General features: G+C 41.4%; 1 protein-coding gene and 1 long non-coding RNA gene across 7 annotated transcripts in view; one reads left to right on the top strand and one right to left on the bottom strand.

The window, feature by feature from the left end:
- Positions 1–2,816: 2,816 nt before the first annotated feature.
- On the bottom strand, positions 2,817–4,104 carry LOC148774483 (uncharacterized). The gene is made up of 2 exons (XR_016035738.1): positions 3,982–4,104; positions 2,817–3,703 (listed from the first exon to the last, which is right to left on the bottom strand). It is a non-coding gene; the product is annotated as an uncharacterized LOC148774483 (long non-coding RNA).
- A 163-nt stretch (positions 4,105–4,267) lies between these two features.
- The window catches only part of PAPOLA (poly(A) polymerase alpha), a 55,115-nt gene continuing 38,547 nt past the window's right edge, over positions 4,268–20,835 (top strand). For 3 of the 6 annotated variants that reach the window (XM_055418494.2, XM_055418492.2, XM_055418487.2), the window contains exons 1-3: positions 4,270–4,403; positions 19,498–19,683; positions 20,088–20,154. In XM_055418494.2, coding sequence (XP_055274469.2) covers positions 4,396–4,403; positions 19,498–19,683; positions 20,088–20,154 — 261 coding nt within the window. In that variant the 5' untranslated portion in view covers positions 4,270–4,395. Of the gene's footprint in view, positions 4,404–17,618; positions 17,722–19,497; positions 19,684–20,087; positions 20,155–20,835 lie in introns of all 6 variants that reach the window. The other 3 variants (XM_055418490.2, XM_055418488.2, XM_055418489.2) reach the window with 3 other exon arrangements.

Raw genomic sequence — 20,835 nt, 5'->3', positions numbered from 1 at the left:
TTGCAACCCTACGGACTGTAGCTTGCAAGGCCCCACTGTCCAAGGGATTCTCCAGGCAAGAATACTGAAGTGGGTTGCCATTTTCTTCTCCAGGGGAATCTTCCTGACCTAGTGATCAAATCCACATCTCTTAAGTCTCCTGCATCGGCAGGCTAGTTCTTTACCACTAGGACCGCCAATTAAATAAATATTTTAAACAATTCCTCTGCATTTTTTTATTTGCATGCACTGTGCACCTAAGAGAACCAGTCTGGGAATCTCCCCACCAGGACACTGTGTGGAAAATGCAATTTGAATGATACTTAGGATTCAGGTAGAAAAACACCTCCCCCCTTTCTTAGCTGGTGGAAAGCAGGCTGTGGGGCAGGATGTTGCAATAAGGCAGTGTCGGCAGTAGCTGGAAGTAGTGGGCTCTCCAAGGACATGCAAGGCAAGGCTAACATTATATAGTCTTAACCAAAACACCGATAATTGGCTTTATCTCACTCTCAGCTTTCCACTTTATCTCACTCTCCACTTTCCATGGCTCAAACTACACCCTTAATTGACGATTTGTGACCTCCTAGCTCATTACTCTGGAGAAGGCAATGGCACCCCACTCCAGTACTCTTGCCTGGAGAATCCCAGGGACGGGGGAGCCTGGTGGGCTGCCGTCTTTGGGGTCGCACAGAGTCGGACACGACTGAAGAGACTCAGCAGCAGCAGCTCTTTACTCACTTGTGAAATGAGTTGGGTTAGACTGTAGTGGCCCGGTGAGGCAAAGCCCTTCCAGAACTGAAACAGGATTCCAAGGCACCATCCGCTGCTTTCAGTTTATGATCTCTGTCTCCAGCACTTTCATCTCAATCCCGGGAGTGTTTCCGACAGCCTCAGGCTCTTCTGAAGGCCCCACAGGCACTTCAAAATCACCCACGTCAAACCATTCTCACAAGCTCACCTCCCGGCTCAGTCCCCCTGTCTCCCATTTCCCTCATTCCGTCCCCTTCCGAGAACCTTCAAGATCATCTTTGTTTTCTTCCTGCCCTCCTACCTCTAAACCAGGATTAACCACAATGCCTAAACCTCTCTCAAACTGGACTAATTGGAAAAGACCCCCGATGCTGGGAAAGACTGGGGCAAAAGGTGGCAGAGGGTGAGATGGTTAGACAGCATCTCTCGCTTAATGGAAATGAATTTGAGCAAACTGGGAAACAGTGAAGGACAGGGGAGCCTGCTGTGCTTCAGTCCACAGGGTCACAAAGGGTTGGTAATGACTTGCCAACTGAACAACAATCTCGTTCCCATCTTATAATTTCCAAAGGCTTCCCCATTCACAAGAAGATCCAAATCTTTCAGAAAGGCTACAGGTCTCAGGTCAAAGATTGTGTCAACTACAAACTGGCCCTTGCCATCTGCCTCTGCAGGACTGAACTCTTTGCTGCTGCAGCTCTTGACCTCCGACAGGATCTGAAGGGAGTTCAGGGTGGAGAATGAGGCATTTTGTGCACCAGGGAAACTGGTGGAACAGGTCTGTAGAGAGTTATTTTCAGGAACTGATTTCATGATCCCAATCCTTGCATCTCTATCTAGAAAAGTACTAAATCCCTTCATGGTGACATCAGCTCCTCCTGACTAACAGAAAACCTTTAGTAAGATTAAGTGCTTGATTGTGTAAACTCCTCCTTCACCAAAATCATCTAAATTGACCTCCCCGCACTACCTCTTTGGAGCAGTTTCTCCAAGCTATCTGAGGTGTTGTCTCCCGGGCTGCAGTCCTCATTTGGCCCCAAATAAAACTTAACTCTCACGGTGTGCATCTTTTTCAAGTCAACAGTTGGCTCCTCTGAAAGGCTGTTTGACCACAGTATCTAAAGTTGAACTGATTTATTTTTATTCTTGGTTCTTATTATGAACTATAATTCCCTTATACGTTCATGTGTTTATCTGCTCCCACTCACTCAGAATGTAAGGTAAGTGGGTCAGTATTTGACCATCATCAGTGCCCATTTTTATGAGCAACTTATAAACGTTGTTAATTTCAGTGGAGCTTAGATTTTCAAAAAATTTAAAGACAAGTCTATTACTGGGCCCCCAACTAAAGCCACAAGAGCTAAGGGCTAACAAGTAGAAATGGAATTATTTTCCAGACAGACAAGTCTGTCTCCAGACCACTGCTGTTCAGTACAATTGAGGGCCACATATATAATTTATATTTTTGTAGCAGTCACAGTTTTTAAAAAGATGTTTATTTGGCTGCATTGGAGCTTAGCTACACAGGCAGGATCTTTAGTTGTCACTTGCCTCATGCAAACTCTTTAGTTGAGGCATGTGGGGTCTAGTTCCCTGACCAGGGATGGAATCCAGACCCTCTTGCATTGTGAGCAGAGTCTTACCCACTGGACCACCAGCAAAGTTCCTAGTTCAGTTCAGTTCAGTCGCTCAGTCGTGTCCGACTCTCCACGACCCCATGAATCACAGCATGCCAGGCCTCCCTGTCCATCACCAACTCCCGGAGTTCACTCAAACTCATGTCCACAGAGTCAGTGATGCCATCCAGCCATCTCATTCTCTGTCGTCCCCTTCTCCTCCCGCCGCCAACCTTTCCCAGCTTTTGCTCCATCCCTTTATTCCTTCTAGAGTTAATTCTCCACTGAGCTCCAGTAGCATACTGGGCACCTACCGACCTGCGGAATTCCTCATTCAGTATCCTATCATTCTGCCCTTTGATACTGTTCATGGGGTTCTCAAGGCAAGTATACTGAAGTGGTTTGCCATTCCCTTCTCCAGTGGACCACATTAGTAGTCACATTTTAAAAAGTAAAAAGAAACAGCTGGAATTTTCCTATTTTTAATGCATTTTATTTAAATGAAGATATAAAAAGCTGTCAGTGAGGTATTGCACATTCTTCTGTTCATACTAGTATCTCTGACATCACATGTGATTTGTACTTATATCTGAAACGGACTAGCCTCAGTTCACATGTTAGCAAGCCGCTTGTGACAAACGGCTACCCTATTGGACAATGTGGGTTTTAGACCCTCGTGGTTCTCCAGTCCCACTAAACGTTTGGTGAAAAAAAGGTAAATCTTTGGTTAGACTTCCTGAGAATTTACAAGGGCATATTAACATGTTTAAAGAATTTAGTACTTTAATTTCCCCTATTTGACTGCTCCCCTGCCCTCCATTAAGCTCTGTGTGACTCTCTGGAATGCGTTCTAAATTCGAAGGAAGGAGAATCACAGCCTAGTCAGTCTGGGGCATTCTTTCTCAAACTTTGGCTGAAGGTTCTGAGTGAACGCTTAGGGACAGAATGGGTTGGAAAAAAACACAGCCTTGGGGAAACTGGAGGCGAAAAGGCCTTTGCTAACCCAAGGGTTACGGCCACCTACGTTTCTACAGAGTGACAGCTTTATTAGTGAGTTCCAGGGCCCCGACTGTTCAAAAAAAAAAAGAGAAATGAGCTCGTGTTCCCGAAGCCGCGGTCATCAGAGTCCTAGCCTTCAAATTTCTATTCACTCAACAGTTATTTCTCGAGCGCCTGCGTACACGTTGGTGGGCAGAGCAGCTCCAAGGCCCCAGGCTGAGTTAAACTGAGTCGAGCAGGGCAGGAGAGTCCTCGCGGCGACGCTGCGCCCCTCTCTGCTGCTGGCTGTGCCAAGCACCCCTCTTGCGTTGTCGCATTCAACAGGCGCCAGTCCCCGGGGCAGCAGGCAGACACTCGCTCTTCACAAAAGGAAGGGGAGGTCGAGTGACTTGTTACTTCTCAGTGACACCGTGCCGATCCCCGCGCTCGACAGGCCCCGGGGCGGGTGGTGGGCCCGCGCGGGCGCCTCGGGCCCCTCCAAGCGCCTCCACCGACCGGTCCGAGGAGCAGCGCGACCTCACAATGCACCGGAAGCGACGCCCTCTGCCACGCGCAGTCCCGGCCGCATCGGTGACGAGACCGGACCGGCAAGAGGGGACACCCGCTCCCCTCCCCAGCTCAGAGAACGATCCCTCACCTTTCTCACCCGGGCCCGCACCCTGACTGCAGCCGCGGAAGGCGGACGGGATCCGGGCGGAAGTCGCCGGGGCGTCAGCCGGAAGTCGCTGTGGGCGCCAGCAGGCTATTGAACTACCCTTCCCGTGAGGCGTCGCGGCGCCGAGCGGCTGCTGCGCGCAGGCGCGCGCCCGGCGTGCGTGGCGACGTCACCGGTTCTAGAACGTTGCTGTGGTAGCGCTCGGGCGCCATGTTAGGACGAAGGGGAAGGAGGAGAAGCGCTTAAAGCGGCGGGAGCGGGTGCGGGAGTGGGGTAGGACCCAGGGCTAAGGCAGGCCCCCGCCCCCCTCCCTCCCGCCTCAGTGGATCATGCCCAGGGCGGCAGCGGCGGCGGTTGCGGGGGGGAAGTGACTGGGCGGTGCCGGCGCAGGAGACGATGCCGTTGTAAGTGACTTGTATTCTGTCTTCTCTCGCTTGCCGACGGGGCCTTGGGGGGCGCCGGGCGAGGGGCCGCGGTCGCGGGAGCCGGGCCTCGCCGCGCGGGGAGCCCGGCAGGGCTGGGGCGCTTCCTGTTTCCTCCCGCCCGCCCGCCGCCTCACTTCCCGCTCGTGCTGCGTTCCCGCGTCCCCCCCACCCCGTCTCTTCCCTGGCTTCGGCGGCCGTCGGGCCGGGGGCCTTCCCCTTCCGGAAGGGGCCGGAGGAGCCTCTTAACTCGATTGCTCGCGCCTGGTCCGATAATAGAAAGGAGGCGAGAAGGAGAAAGAAAACAACACAACCGCCCGGTGGCCGGCGGCCCGGGCGGAAGGCCCTGCTCCCCGCGGGGTCTGCGCTCGGGCTTCGGGCTGCGCCCCCGCCCCCACCCCGGCGCGCTCGTCCCGCCGCTTCTGTTCCCGGCCCACGTCTCCGCACCGTTTCCAAGTTGGCCCACGTCGTGCGCCGGGGTTAACCCACTTCCACGTCCCAGCTTGCATGAACACGAGTTAAAAAAAAAAACCCAGTTCTGGGCGTCGAGCCCCGCTGTTCGAAACCTCTACCCCCTCCACCCGCCCCAGGCCCCTCCAGTCTTCCAGTCCCCGGGAAAGGGGCATTTTCCCGGGCGCCCCCATCGAAAGGCGTTGCGTTACGTATTGCTCTCCCGGTTTTGTTTTGATAGGGTCGCCGGAGTTCTTCCTGCTTCCGTCTCTCTCCATCTGCAGTGATAACTTTTTTTGTTTTTCTGATGGTAGACTTTTCCTTACTGTAGTTCGTCTTCGGCTTTTAATCCCACTAGGCTTACAACTTTTACTTTCTTGTAGGGTTTGGGTTTGTTGTGTTTTTTTTTAGTTTTCTTTTTCTCTTTGAAAGAATGGGATGTAATTTGAGAACTCATTGTTGATGGAAAGATTACAGTCTTTTTTTCCTGCATATATACACAGCAGTGCAGAGGCCTAAATAGTGAGACTGCATTTCTTCCATTTTTGAAGATTCAAGGGTAAGAAACGAAGTGCTGAGGAGTTCTCTTCGTTGTAGCCCCCAAGCCGTAATCGACCCTTGAAGTTTTGCTTCAACGCAGAAGAGAAATTATAGGGTTTCTGACACCTACTGTAGCGCCTCAGGGTTTGTTTTTTTTTTTTAAGTAAAATCAACTTCTTTTCTGCAAATATATGTGATTATAGTTTTACAGTTTTATATATGTACCTATCCGTGTGTGTGTCTCTTTACAGGTGAGGCTGTAACTTTGAAACAGGCATTAAACACACCTGTCGTACTTTACACGATATTTTAGAAAAGAATTTCACGCTCCTTCTCACCCAGTCCAGTCATTTTGTTAAGAGGCCTATCAGCATATTACTTCCGTAATGAGAATATTTGTTAGTTTTAATCAAATATATAGACCTAAAGTCTTGTAATCTTTAAGGTCCCTGTTAACTGATTTCTTCCTTTTATGGAACGATAAAAAGGGTTACTAGGAGAACCGAGTCTTAGCAGGATTTTTGTGACATTTTTCAATTCAGCAGCTATTAAAGTCAACTTTAATGTTTGCAGTAATGCCATATGACTGCGTTAGCTCACATTTTACTGCTGTTTTTGAAAAAGGACTTCTCTTTCTGATAATCATCGTGTCAGTGTAAAACGTTGATCAGTAATACGAAATGTATTCTTAAAGTGGTTTAATGAAGAAATAATTTATGTCTCTTCGAAATTGACAGTTCTTTTATACCTACTTTTTCCCAGCATTGGGGAAGGGAAGTATACATTTCTTTTAAAGACCTAAGTGCTTCAGATTCTTGGGAAGTTAGTTCAAATGTTTAAAATGGGAGACACAGTGAAGGCAGCAGATTCCCACCCATGGTATTGCCTTTCTAGTGTGTTTCTTGAAATGTGGACAGATATTCATTAGCTGTCCCTCTTAATTTTAACCCTAAGTGTACTATAGTCCTTTTGAAAAAAACTGGAAAGGGCAAAGACAGTCAAGTTAAATAGACTCCCTGCCCCCCATTAATTTGCTTTCTTTGTTTTTCATGTTCTGGTGTCATTAATTTTATTTCGTGTTTTGAATTGTGATTTTCAAACTGTATTGTGTTTGACTTCCAGTTACATGTTCAGTATGGCTGTGAAAATTGTATGGGGGGGTGGGGTTAAGGTATAGACCTTAGATGAGTTGTCACAATGAATGAAATCAAAACAGATTATTGAAGTTAGGTCATTAGAAAACATTGTGAACAAGTCTCCCATATATTGTCCCAAAGCATATCTAATTGCACATATAATTTTGAAAAGCTGACATGGTTTAAGAGCCATGGTGATTAAGTTTCCAAGATTTTTGATGGTCTTCAGATCCATTAATACAGGATTTCTCATCTTGGTACTATTGATATTTTAGGTCGATAATTCTGTCATGTGTATTGTAGGGTGTCTAACAACATCCCTGACCTCTAGATTTCAGGATTCCCACTCCCCATATTCTGGTAATGACAACCAAAGATGTGTCCAAATGTTGCCAGCTGTACCCTGGGGACCAAAATCTTGTTGAGAACTTCTGCACTAATATAAAGTATAATACCTGTATGGGAACTATATTCCAATTTCTGCCTTATTCTGTGCTGGTCAGATCTTTATTTTTTTTTTCCAGCTCACTTCTGGCTATCACTGGTAATGAAAAAACTTCAAGGAGAATAAACATTATCAATGATTTAACATTCATGCCACATTTGTAGGATATTATTGGAAGAGATATTTAGCAAGAGTTGGCGGGAGACAATAGCTTTTCTTCCAAATACTTGGAGTTGTCACCAAAAAAGGGGGAATTGGAGTAGTTTCATGGAGCGGTAAGAGGTAGAACTGGGACCTTTTGGTAGATAGTATTGTGTAGCAGTGCTTTTCACAGTGTGCCCTGTAGAAGTCTGGACGTTGGGGGTCTTTGATCCTTCAGTTCAGTTCAGTTGCTCAGTCGTGTCCGACTCCGCGACCCCATGAGTCACAGCACGCCAGGCCTCCCTGTCCATCACCAACTCCCGGAGTACACTCAAACTCATGTCCACAGAGTCAGTGAAGCCATCCAGCCATCTCATTCTCCGTTGTCCCCTTCTCCTCCCGCCCCCAACCTTTCCCAGCATCAGAGTCTTTTCCAGTGAGTCAGCTCGTCGCATGAGGTGGCCAAAGTATTGCAGTTTCAGCTTTAGCATCAGTCCCTCCAATGAACGTCCAGGATTGATCTCCTTTAGAATGGACTGGTTGGATCTCCTTGCAGTCCAAGGGACTCTCAAGAGTCTTCTCCAACACCACAGTTCAAAAGCATCGATTCTTCGGCGATCAGCCTTCTTCACAGTCCAACTCTCACATCCATACATGACCACGGGAAAAACCATTGCCTTGACTAGACGGACCTTGGTTGGCAAAGTAATGTCTCTGCTTTTTAATATACTGTCAAGGTTGGTCATAACTTTCCTTCCAAGGAGCAAGCGTCTTTTAATTTCATGGCTGCAATCAGCATCTGCAGTGATTTTGGAGCCCAAAAAAACAAAGTCTGACACTGTTTCCACTGTTTTCCCATCTATTTCCCATGAAGTGATGCTTAGAGAGTACATGAAATCCAAACTATTCAGTGTTGAGATGTTACGTCTTTTTTAGTCTGTTGATATTTGCGCCAGTGCTGTAGAAGTAATGGTGGGTAATGATGCTTGTGCTTTAGGAAGAATTGAGGCAGAGGTGCCATGTCCTTCTAGTTGTCGTTATGTTATTTCACTACACACATGCACACAGTTTGAAAAGTCCTTGATGAAGCAGTAAAAATGTTAATTTTACTAAGACTCTTGACCCTTGAGTGTGTCTTTTAAATATGTTGGGATAAAATGGAAAGTACACATTAAACTGCTAAAAAGAAGGATGGTTGTTTTGTGAAGAGCTCACCTGGTTAATTTGTGAGCTAAGCTAGTGCTTTACTCATGGAGTTCTGTTTTTACCTGAAAGAACAAGTGATGAACCATGATGTTCATACTTGACGGCTTAGCGTTTGCTTGAAAAATGGAGTCTGTCTTTAAGGAAAACAACTGACAGTGTTTGTAGTCGGTGATGAAATTTGAGCTTTGAAGCAAAACTTAGAATTTTGTAATGCTTGTTTCTGCCATTGGGAACTTGTCAGACTCCCAATAATTAAAAATATTTCTGATTTGATTGATGGTGATATTAATGAATGCTTTAAAAATACTGTGTTTTTAAAAATGTGTCAACATTTGGAAGGCACGTGTAAGTGCAGGATGGACCAATGGATTTTAATACAAGAATACAAAGGGTTTTTTGCTTTGGTTTCTGCTTTCGTATTGTAACTAGGCTTTAAGAAATTACCACTTGGGGCATTTTGGTGTAGTATTGAAGAATATCCACAATTATTTGAAAAGACTGTTAAAATACTCTTTCCTTTCCAGTTCCGTTCCGTCGCTCAAGTCGTGTCCGACTCTATGCGACCCCGTGGACTGTAGCCTACCAGGCTTCTCCGTCCATGGGATTCTCCAGGCAAGAATACTGGAGTGGGTTACCGTTTCTTTCTCCAGGGGATCTTCCCGACCCAGGGATCGAACCCGGTTCTCCCGCATTGGAGGCAGACGCTTTAACCTCTGAGCCACCAGTGAAGCCCTTCCTTTCCAGTTACAATGGTGTAATTCCAAGTTTTCTTCTGTGCATCTACCGAAACAATTTGGATTGCATGCAGAAGCAGATATGAGAATCCAGTTGTTTTTTATTAAATCAGAATTAAAGAAATTTGCAAAAATGTAGAATAGTGCTGTCCTCACTAAACCTTTTGTTTTAGAAAACAGTTATTTTTTAAAAAATCATTTATGTTGGCATATGATAGATTTCTTGTCACTTAAATGAATTAGCATTTTAAAAAATTTCCATTGTAATCTCTAATGCACTAAACAGTGACAGACATAATCCACATAAACATGAGCTTATTTGAGTCTTCATGAGTTATAAAAGAGTCCTAAGACCCCAAGGTTTGAAAACTGCTGATGTATAGTAACAGCTGACAGCTGTCCCAGTCTGCTGTTTGCAATGGTGGTGTCAGGGAGGCATCTCTGGTGGGTTTTGAACTGTCTGGAGGAATAGACACACCTGATACAAAGACTTTCTTTTGTTGTCAATGAAAAACAGGTATTAGGTAATCTTTAAGAAGGGTAACCGGAGAAGGCAATGGCAAACCACTCCAGTACTCTTGCCTAGAAAATCCCATGGATGGAGGAGCCTGGTAGGCTGCAGTCCGTGGGGTCGCTAAGGGTCTGACACGACTGAGCGACTTGACTTTCACTTTCACACATTGGAGAAGGAAATGGCAACCCACTCCAGTGTTCTTGCCTGGAGAATCCCAGGGACGGGGGAGCCTGGTGGGCTGCCGTCTATGGGGTCACACAGAGTCGGACACGACTGAAGTGACTTAGCAGCAGCAAGAAGGGTAACATCTTTGATTATTGGATTTTAAGATTTAGAAGTTTTGTAATGAGCTGCTTGCTGCTTAATAATGCTGGTTATGGTTTTGAAATGTGATTGTTGTTTAGTCACTCAGTTGTGTCAACTCTTTATGATCCCATGGACTGTATCCTGTCAGGCTCTGTCTGTGGGATTTCCGAGGCAAGAATAATGGAATGGGTAGCCATTCCCTTCTCCAGATAATCTTCTTGCCCCAGGAGTCAAGCCTGTGTCTCCTGCATTGCAGGTGGATTCTTTACCGCTGAGCCATGGGAAAGCCCATGTGATATTTTCTGTAAACATGTTTTCAGTTCATGCTTTTTTGATGGAGAAATTGGGAGGGAAAGTATTGGATCTAGGTAAATTTATAAGCCTATTCACTTCCTACTCTCTGACTGCCCCCTGTCACCACCCCCTTAAGCCTTCTAGCTTGAAAACATCTTTTAAAATGTTTTGATTCATCAGAATATTCCATTTCTCGGCAACTGAACTATTTCAAGTAAATATTACAATTAAATTTCACCTTCAGTTGCATGTAGGCAAGTTTATAAAAGCTCACGTTAGGCAAAATGATGCCAGTTGGGGTCCCAGCTATTTTTCACTTTTGGTTGGTGGAAGAGGCTTGTCTTTTATTTGGTATGTTCATTGTCCTGATTCTTCAGCAGCTTTTAAATGACTGTATGCTCTCAGTTTCTGACTCATGAAACAGCCCCGTTGCAGGAGATACTAGTTCTCGAATGAACGTGACAGTCGCTCAGTCATGTCTGATTGCAACCCCATGGACTATACGGTCCGTGGAATTCTCCAGGCCAGAATATTGGAGTGGGTAGCTGTTCCCTTCTCCAGGGGATCTTCCCAATCCAGGGATCGAACCCAGGTCTCCCGCATTGCAGGCGGATTCTTAACCAGCTGAGCCACAAGGGAAGCCCGCTAAGTTGTAGATTGGAACCAAGTTCAGCTCTGGGCTCCGTGTTTCATTCTCATCCTAGCACTGTAGCATCTCCTGTGTACCTTTTTGGTGTTTCATCAACTCAATTGGCGTCTGTTGATGTGTTTTAAGTATACCTACTTTTCAAGATCGGGTTCTCGAAAAATACTTGTTGAATCTTTGGGTTGCAGGTCTGCAGAATTTAATAGCATTCTGATTTGAAAACTCAAGGATTTTGGGAAGAAGAAAATATAGAAGTTTAAAATAGTCTTTATTCCTCTTCTGTTACAGAATTCTCTCAAATTTCGATTCCCTCTATATTTCAGAAACCAGATTCTTGTATTTTACTGTCTTTGTAGTTTTTAAGTTTTTATTTAAGAATAGTATTCCTGTCATTTTGGTTATTAGCATCTAAATTGCATATCCTGGAGTTAATGTGTATAATACTATGATATACTATGTTGTTGAATATTTTTTTCTGGTACACTTTAAAAATTTTTTAGATTCTCTAGTTACATTTCCCTCATTTTCAAATTATGCTTGACAAATACAGCAGGAATGCTGTGATTTGGCCATTTTTGTTGTTTTTACTTCTAACCCCTTTTATACGGCAAAGGAACAGTTGGAAGTGCCCTTAGGAAAGAGGGAGAAATACCTGGCCTTTGTTACAGTTGAGTGATGAGCGCTTTTCTCTGTATAATCAACCGTTTATTTCCAAAGTTTGACCTTGGGATTCATCATAACTTGTTCCCCCTGAGGGTGAAGTATTGCTTCATCTGTTGGTGCTCTGCTGCTTACTAGATATTGGCTGGATGAGCCACCTGGACTACATATTTGAAGATTGTAGTTAGGTTCTAACTATATTTAGTACCTCTTACACAGACTAAAGGTGATAACAGCCATTTAGAATATTATCTTAGCAAATACTGTAAGCTTGACTCTTAAGCTACTAGTAAAATTTAAATATATTTTAAACTTCTTGTGAAAGAGTAGATTGTATTATTTCTGCTAAGAATTAATATTTAGTGCACATGCAGATAGTTTAGAGAGATCGGATGTTCTTATTTTGTTCAGTGTCCTTTTATCCTGCCTGAGTGGACACATTATGTTTATGGTTAAGGCCTTTAAACAGCAAATTATATGATTTACACCTAAAGGTTATGTGTAAAGATGTATATATCATGTTATTGTGATTTATCTGATTACTTTCAAGGAAGGTAAGTTAAGCTTTCAGTTTTAACTTCACTGACTAAAACAAACAAGAAATGAGTGTTTTCTGTTGACTAGTATCTATCTGCATTTTGAGGCAATTGGCCCTGTTAATATGATGGGTCTCCAGTTCCAAATGTCCCATATGAGGAGGCAGGGATTCATCAGTAGATTGAGCTTTGTTTAAATTGAGGTGAAAGCCGTTAAATATTAACCATTCCTGAAAACACCGTTGATGATTTGTTGTCCTTTTGGTTAGTGTGCTATCTGCTGAGACTGCTTTTTTTCCTGTTCTCCAGTTGTTTCGAGTGCACACCTCCTTATTCTTTTTTTTGGCATAGCCTTGATTCTTTTTTTCTGTAATATTTATTATAAGCTTTTACTTTGCACCCATCTGTTGTTTAGAGATCTGAATCCCTGACCAAATTTGAGATTGTCATTGAGGATAGAGACTATCTTTGTATTCCTGATTTTAGTATTGTGTCTCATACATATTTGGCATCCTAATTCAGAAAATTTCAGCCTAGTATTATAGTTTTATTGAAAAAATAAATGAGGAAAAAGTGCTTTAAGGAAAACTGGATTAATGAAGTTTGATAGATAACCTTGAATGCTTTACCAGTGCTCTAAAGCTGTAAATTATGACTTGTACTTAATTTTCTAATCAGAGCATTACACTGAAGAGGCCATCTTAAAGTTTTTATTTCAGTTCTTTAAAATAACCGTTTGATTAGGATAGACTACAGAGCCAGTAATAAAAATGCTAATTATTGATTTAAATTGAGCGGTTATGGTGTCTCTTGCTGTTGGGGAATGATTTTGGTGGGGTGGGGCAGTGGTTTTAGCCTCTTCACCATCACAAACTTAATGGTGAATAGTAGAATTAGATTTTCAACTTCTGTATGATTTCATCAATTTTTAAAAAAATACTTTAACAAATCAAAATGTTATAAGATGAAATTATTCCACCAGTCAGTTCTGCTTGGTACATTTTTGTGCACATATAGATGTAATAGACATAGGTGGTTCAGATGGTAAAGAATCTGCCCGCAATGCAGGAGACCCAGGGTGGGGAAGATCCCCTGGAGAAGGGCATGGCAGCCCACTCCAATATTCTTGCTTAGCAGACCACAGTCCATGGGGCTGCAGAGTCAGATACAACTGAGCGCCTGAACAGCAAGATGGATGTAATACACAAATGATTTTTGAAGATACAAGACTGTATGTTGTGAACAGTGTCTGGAGGCTTGACTGCTATAGTCAGATGCCTGAGGTCATACCCTGACCCAGTGAATTTAAGTCAGCCTTTCCTCTCTTTAGTGTCTTCATCTGTAGAGTCATTTGAACAGTTGGGAATAATGTAAAGTGCTTGCCACACTATCTGGAATAGCCTGAGGTTTCAATCAATACTATTATCATACTTAATTCTGCAGCACCTGGCATGGGGAACATCTTTCCATGCTGCTACCTCATTCTTTTTATATAGCATAGATTTAAGTTGTAAGAATGTACCATAGTTCGTCAGTCCTATATCATATTAATGGATATTTAGGTGGTTTCCAGTTCGTAGTGCACTGTAAACAGTGTTCCAGCAGATAACCTTGGCTATCTTTTGTACTATTCCTATGAGAAAGGTCAAATTCCAGAATCTGTGGGGTCAAGAGAGGTATTTATTTACAAATACCAAGCATGGTCCCTTTATAAAGGAAAATGCTGGAATAGGCACTGCCCATTTCAAGATCATTGTTGCTCTACAGGATTTTGGGCCCATATTTGGCCTGTCTCTCTCAAATCCATTGTAGTCCTACCCCATGAGCAGTAGAAATTTGTGCTTTACTGTACACATTTTATGTATTAAAAATGTATTGAAAATTAAAGAGGATATGTCTTCCAATTTCAGGGCCTTCAGTTTGAGTCCCTGTGTCCTAGTGAATTTGTGTAAGATAGATTGCTAGAGGTAAAATTGCTACACAAAGCTTTAAAAAAAAATTTGATGACTCCAGATTGCTTTTAAAAATTATATGCCAAGTTCACCTCCTTTGTGATGGATAAGAGTGCTCATTTTCTTATATCATTGCTAACAGATGTTTATAAGTCTTTCATTTTTACCAGATATACATCAGCCCTCTTTTTCTCCAATCTAACAGAAGAAAAAAATGATTGTCTTAATGTGCTTCCTTGATTTGCAATGAAACTTTTTTTAAAAAGTTGATATAAGAACATATTAAGGATACAGGTTTCCCTCGCTATCCAAAAGTAGAGGGGTCCTATGAAACCTTTTGTAAGCCAAAACGGCATAAAATAAAAAAGCAGCTACCTTACATGCATCTTACTAACAGATGCATAGAATAAATTGAGATAAAGCATAGCGGCTCACAGACAGTTCAGAGTTACAGCAGTTTGATAGTGAACATACGTATTACCTGGGAAAGGAGGTTGGTAGCAGTGCCACTCTTGCCACTAAGGGTGCAAGCTACCTCTGAAACAGCTTGCAAAACAAACGAACAGTGTTTTTGCTTTTTGCCTTTTTTTGTGAAAGTGACAGTCCTTGGATTTCATTCAGTTAGTAAAAACAAGTACTGATATCGTTTTTCATTGGGGTGTTCCTTACTTTCCTCACTTACTTGAGGTGGTCATCAATATACTATATCCATGACTGATCATACTTTGACTGTTTGAAAGTATGGCTACTTAAGTGAAGTTGCTCAGTCGTGTCCGACTCTTTGCGACCCCATGGACTATAGCCCAGCACATTCCTCTGTCCATGGGATTTTCCAGGCAACGGTACTGGAGTGGGTTGCCAGTTTCTTCTCCAGAGGATCTTCCAAACCTAGGGATTGAACCCGGGTCTCCGGCATGGTAGGCAGATATTTTACTGTCTGAACCACCAGGGAAAACACTTAACTGGTTTACAAATCATAGGAACTTGCAGCATTTGAGTTAGCTTTATAGTTATTGCAGCAGAGTGGTTCTTAATGTTTCAGAGTGCAAGTATTGTTTAAGCTGGATGGCTAAACTTTTGAAATAAGTCTCTAGCCAAAATAAGCAGCCTACATTCATACTCCAGTTTTACAAAAATGTTGCCATTTCTAAGTACCCTAATTAGATTTAGATCCTAGACAGCCTAGCATGGGGAAGGGGATCTTTGTGTTTGGAAACTGGTCTTCTGTGACATGTGTGTTACAGTATTTAAACGTTTAGTTTGCCATCCAAAGCGGAGAAGAGCGTTAATGACTCCATAGAGGTACAGCTTAAAAAAAGTGGCACAGCTAATGGCGGGGGTGAAGCCAGAGCAGCGCAACTGGTGGAAGTGCACTCAGGCCCGCGCTCTCTGTGTCAGGTTGCTTTTGGGTCGAGAGCAGGTTTTGTGGACCCAGGTTTGATGCCTTTACGCCAGAAGTCATGTGATTTTTAAGGAAGCCCTGTTTTAGGAGGGTAATGTTTGGTAGCAGTGTGGATGGCAGATTGGCATAGCCAGGGAATAGAAGGAGTGGGACCAAGATGCCAAGAGTCAGAACAAGTACTGGAATGGAGTTGTTATATAAAATGTTGTTGAAGTTTAAAAAATAAGGAAAAAATAAAGGTGGGCATGTGTCACGCGCAAGCTTTGCCTTGATGTAAATTATTTTAAATATTATAAAGAAAATGCCCCTATGTTATAGGAGAGAGCTCTGAAAATATTTAGTATTGTGCTCTCTACCTCCCTCCTGACCCTCAAAACAGTAGAATGGGGGAAGGGTGTTTGGCTGCCCTTTGTAATTTTGCGCATGTGTGCTCAGTCACTCAGTCCTGTCCAACTCCTTGTGACACCATGGACTAGCCCACCATGGCTCCTCTGCCCTTGGAACTTTCTAAGCAAGAGTACTGGAGCGGGTTGCCATTTCCTCCTCCAGGGCATCTTCCTGATCCAGGGATCAAACTCATCTTCATTGGCCGGCAGATTCTTTACCACTGAGCCACTGGGAAAGCCCTTTATAATTTTGAAGGGTAGGGCACAATTTATCTCTTGCTCTGATCCAGAAAGGATTAAGATTTAAAAAAGCTTTAGTCTTATTTTGAAAACTGGCAAGATGTTTACATTAAAGGTGGATGAAGAGGATGAATCAGGGCAGAGGTATAAAACTAGAAATTAGGGTACTAAAATAGTTCTTACAGAAGTACAGTGATTTTTGGATTTTTGCAGAGAACTTGCAGGATAGCCATCGCTTTTCCTCTAAGAATTCAGGCAGTAGCCTAAAGGTAGACGCGAATATGTTCATGAGATGAAAGTGAACCAGTTAATTCAGGAAAAGCACAAGCATTCTTGATATTTAAATAGAAAACCAGAAAGAAATTTTAATGGATCACAAATACCCTGGCTCTGTATCTAGTTTTTTTTCCTTATTGTTTTATATAATTGTAGAAGTTATTTTTTTAAAATAGTTAAGTGTGAAGAAAACTGCATATTGGTAAAAATGTCTCTAAAAAGTGATGGACCATGGACAGGTGGTTCCTGTGTTCAAGAATTTGAGGAAGAGCTTTGCATTCTTGGGATTGATAGCTAGCTATCTGGTGTACGGTTCCAGGAGAAATTCTGTAAAGAACTTTTCAAATTACTCAGTATTAGAATGTGTATATTATTTTTGTTAGAAACAGGACAGCAGCAAAAAAGATCTTTAAATTTTGTCCCTCTCCTTAATTTCTAATATTAAAATTAAATGGAAAAATTTGACTTCTTCCATTCAATCATAGCTAATGTTTCTACATTTCAGACATTCAGAGCATCTGGCATCCTAGAATTCCTAGTCTAGCTACTTAAGCTAAGCTTAAGCCATTTTTATTGGAGGCATAGGTGTCTTGTACCTTTCAGAACATGTATTCATTTCTTTCCTTTCATTTGGTTGTGATTTATTTTTATTTCTTTCATACATGTTCTTGAATTAGTATATATTCTATATGTAACTTGTATTAAATATGTACGCATAGAGATAGGTGATATATATGTTCTTTTTTGCATTAGATGAGTCAAATAAATGTGGTTTTATCTTCTTATGATGTGACTACATTTTGAATAAACATTTACAGCTGGGGTATGATTTGTTTCCCCATTAGAATGTTAATATGGAAACTAACTTAGACATCAACATTTTTCCCCCAGTTAAAGTAAGAAAACTTGGTGTGAATTTAGAAGTCTGAGCCTATATCCAGTATTTTTGGCAATATAGTTGAAATAGACAGTGGACTTTCCTAGCATTGTTTTTTTGTGTGTCAGTGAAGAACCTGAATATTTGAGAAAGAAAAAAATGAGTCTGCCAAGAAAGCTTAATGCCACAGAGAATGGGCACCCATATTTTGGTGATATTCAAACTCAACTGGTAATGAAATTTAGCCCCTTCAGAAAGGAAAAGAATGCAGATGAACTATTAATTGCTCAAAAATAAAAGAAAAAAGATCAGTGGAGGTTTAAGTTAGGAAAATATGAATTCAGTTTTTACTTGACTTGAAAGCTCTCACTGCTTGCTTGAACGAAATCTGGCTAGAATGAACTTTATATTTGTTTTCTTTTCTGGCTCTACTTACATTAAATCATTTATAAAAAGTATTTATAATCCTGGGGTGGCCATGAAGGGCTGTAGTTTACTTGGAGAAACTCATATGAAGCAATGAACAATGCACGAGAATTTAATTACACTAAGATATGTGGTAAGTGTATTTTTTTGCACTTAATATGTAATTTATCTGGAATCTGTTAGAGCATGGTGGGAAGAAATGGTTGGGCAGTTTTGAGGGCTACCTTTTTTGTGTCAGTTTTATGGAACCTGAGGATAGCTATTTGTTGATTGAGAAAAATATGTATTAACCAAGATACTATGAATGTATTTACACTTATGTTAACTTCTATATTTTAATCATAATGTGAGGTATTTAGTCTTTTGACCGTGCTTGGTGCTCATGTGGAGCCCCAGCTCTGTGAATTGACATCAGTCTTGTATAGCAGTGGAGTTTATATTAAAGTTACTAGGAGGAAGTGATCTGATGTAAATTAATTGCTATAAGAGATAAATCTGATTCATATTTATTCAGCAAATGTTACTGTAAAATCTGAATTAAAATTGAGACGATGCATAACTTGTTCAGGAAGCATAAACTAAATGCTGTACAGCCTGTTGACTAATTAGTAAACACTGTGGGCTTCCTGGCATTCTTAGGTATTGTGTTAATATCAGAAGACAGTATAAGACGGAGTCCTGCCTAGTATAAACCAGAACCCAGGACAGTAGTGAATGCATAATGGGACTTAGCTGCATAGGATTCCTGCACCTTAATGCTCTAGTAGGCTATTGCACTTTAATTTAAATATATATATGTACACACACACATATATAATATATATTTAGAACTTTTAAAGAAATAGAGATATGTGTGTGTATAAAATAAGTTATTTCTTAAAGAACAGAATTTAGGGAGGCCTGGCGTGCTGTGATTCATGGGGTCGCGGAGAGTCAGACACGACTGAGCGACTGAACTGAACTGAACTGATTCAAATGTTAGCTTTTTCTCCTTACCTGGTTTTGTACATTATTTGACCAGGCAGTTTTTAGTTCATAATTGTGCTGCTTTAGAATCCCTGTCCATTGACTTATAAAGGGAGGGGAACAAAAACAAGAGTTGCTTTCACACAAAAAAATTGAGTCAGATTAATTTCCTAAACCATTTAGAACATACTGGACCTTTTCACTGCTGCTGCTGCTAAGTCGCTTCAGTCGTGTCCGACTCTGTGCGATCCCATAGACGGCAGCCCACCAGGCTCCCCGTCCCTGGGATTCTCCAGGCAAGAACACTGGAGTGGGTTGCCATTTCCTTCTCCAGGACCTTTTCACTAGTTAGGTTAAAACCCTGTTGGTTGTAAAAATCTAGAATTTCTCTTAAAACGGAAAAACATTTGATTAATCATTGTTAAAGTGTAAATCTCTTAGCAAAAATACTGTAACAAGCTTAGTGTGAATATAGTTCCCCCCGTCCAAGTTACATTTCTGTTATTTGCCTCATTATCTGTGAGTTTTATTCATTGCTAGTCAGATGTTAAGTTCTACTTGGGGAATCTCTTGTGTTGGTAAAACTTTTTGTATTTATCTCATCTTTTTAGAAATAACAATTTAACAGATTTGGCTTCTTTTCAAGAAGTAAAATTTCTCAGAAGTTCACTGTATCCTTGATTGCATTTTCTTTAGCAATATATTTGATCGGATTCTTCTTTATAATTTATTTAGATGTTTAGATAGTAGCAAAGTTAAAATCCTTGGAGTGGGAGGAGAACTAAAGTTTTCTTCTTGGTCATTTAGTTTTTGCGTTACTTTTTGTTTTAAAACTTGTTTTTGGAGTATGGTAGGGAATCAACTTATGTTTAGAAATGCATTTTTTCTACTTATGCTGATTTGTTTCAAACTGTGGAAATTTTTTGACAGTAATTTTATCCAGTTCTGTTTGCAGTCCAGTTACAACACAGGGATCACAGCAAACACAGCCGCCACAGAAGCATTATGGCATTACTTCTCCCATCAGCTTAGCAGCCCCCAAGGAGACTGACTGCCTGCTCACACAGAAGCTAGTTGAGACTCTGAAGCCCTTTGGGGTTTTTGAAGAGGAAGAGGAACTGCAGCGCAGGTCAGTGTGTGTATGTTTATGTCTTCTTTTAAGGTACAATTTTTTGTTAACAGTAGGCTAATTTTGAGGAATTCTGTACTGAGAGAATTTTTCTCCCCAGTATATATGTGTTTCAAACAAGAATGGTACCTTGATAAAACTTTCCATCTATATAAAGTTCTGTTTCCTTTATTTTGATTTGCAATAATTTTGGTTAGTATAGTATTACAGCCTTGTCAAGAGAAAGAGGAATGCCTTGCTTAGCTAAAAGATTGCCTTGTCCAGTGTAACAGTGCCTACATGTAGCTAACTACTATAAACTTTCTTTCTGATAACTTAAAAAACTGGTTAAAATTTAGGAAGCCGCATGTTAAAAGTGATCTGGAATAACAACTTGATACTTGACTGATATCCTCTATCAACAGGATTTTAATTTTGGGAAAATTAAATAACCTGGTAAAAGAGTGGATACGAGAAATCAGTGAAAGCAAGGTAAGGTGACTTAATTGTATAGGAAGAAATTTATCAGCTGAACACAGCAGTTGTCTTATCTATTCTTACTGAGTGAATTTAGAGTCTTGAATGTTTAGAATCTTTTGTTTTAGATGGTTGACAGTAGAATTTATATTTGGTGTCTAGCTATTTTGAAAACAGGAAAAACTGAATTAAATTCAGTGATTTTATAAGTACATTTTGGTTGAACACTTTAAAGCTGAAACTCTGTGATTACTTACACATGTCAGAAATACTGTTTCGCCCAAAAGGTGCTTTAAAAAATGTATTAAATATGTATATTAAATATTCAAGACTCTTGTTACCTTTTAAGGAATTCTACAACAGTGAGCATTTTTAGACCTTCAGATACTAAACTCTCAAACTGAATATTTAGTTGATTTAGTTTTTTATATAACATTCCTTGAGTTTCTAATATTTTATTATAAAGAAATAATACAACTGTTGAATCAATGACTAGGCTTCTGTTAAAGGAAATGTATTCTTAAAAAATTGTGTAGAAGCCATTTTTTTAAAATTCCATAAATAGTGGTCATTTTTCCCGGGTAGTTGAAAATGCATATTTAGTCTATAATACAGTTGAGAAATTGATGGTAAGAGAACCAGAAATAGAAGAAAATCTGAGGCACGGTATCAAGGTAGAAGCAAAGAGAAAATCTT

This window comes from Moschus berezovskii, chromosome 21, assembly GCF_049115385.1.
Source record: "Moschus berezovskii isolate FMDL1 chromosome 21, NW_MosBer_1.0, whole genome shotgun sequence".
Lineage (NCBI taxonomy): Eukaryota > Metazoa > Chordata > Mammalia > Artiodactyla > Moschidae > Moschus > Moschus berezovskii.
Note: the sequence above shows the minus strand (reverse complement) of the source record. Positions and strands in the feature narration are given on the sequence as shown.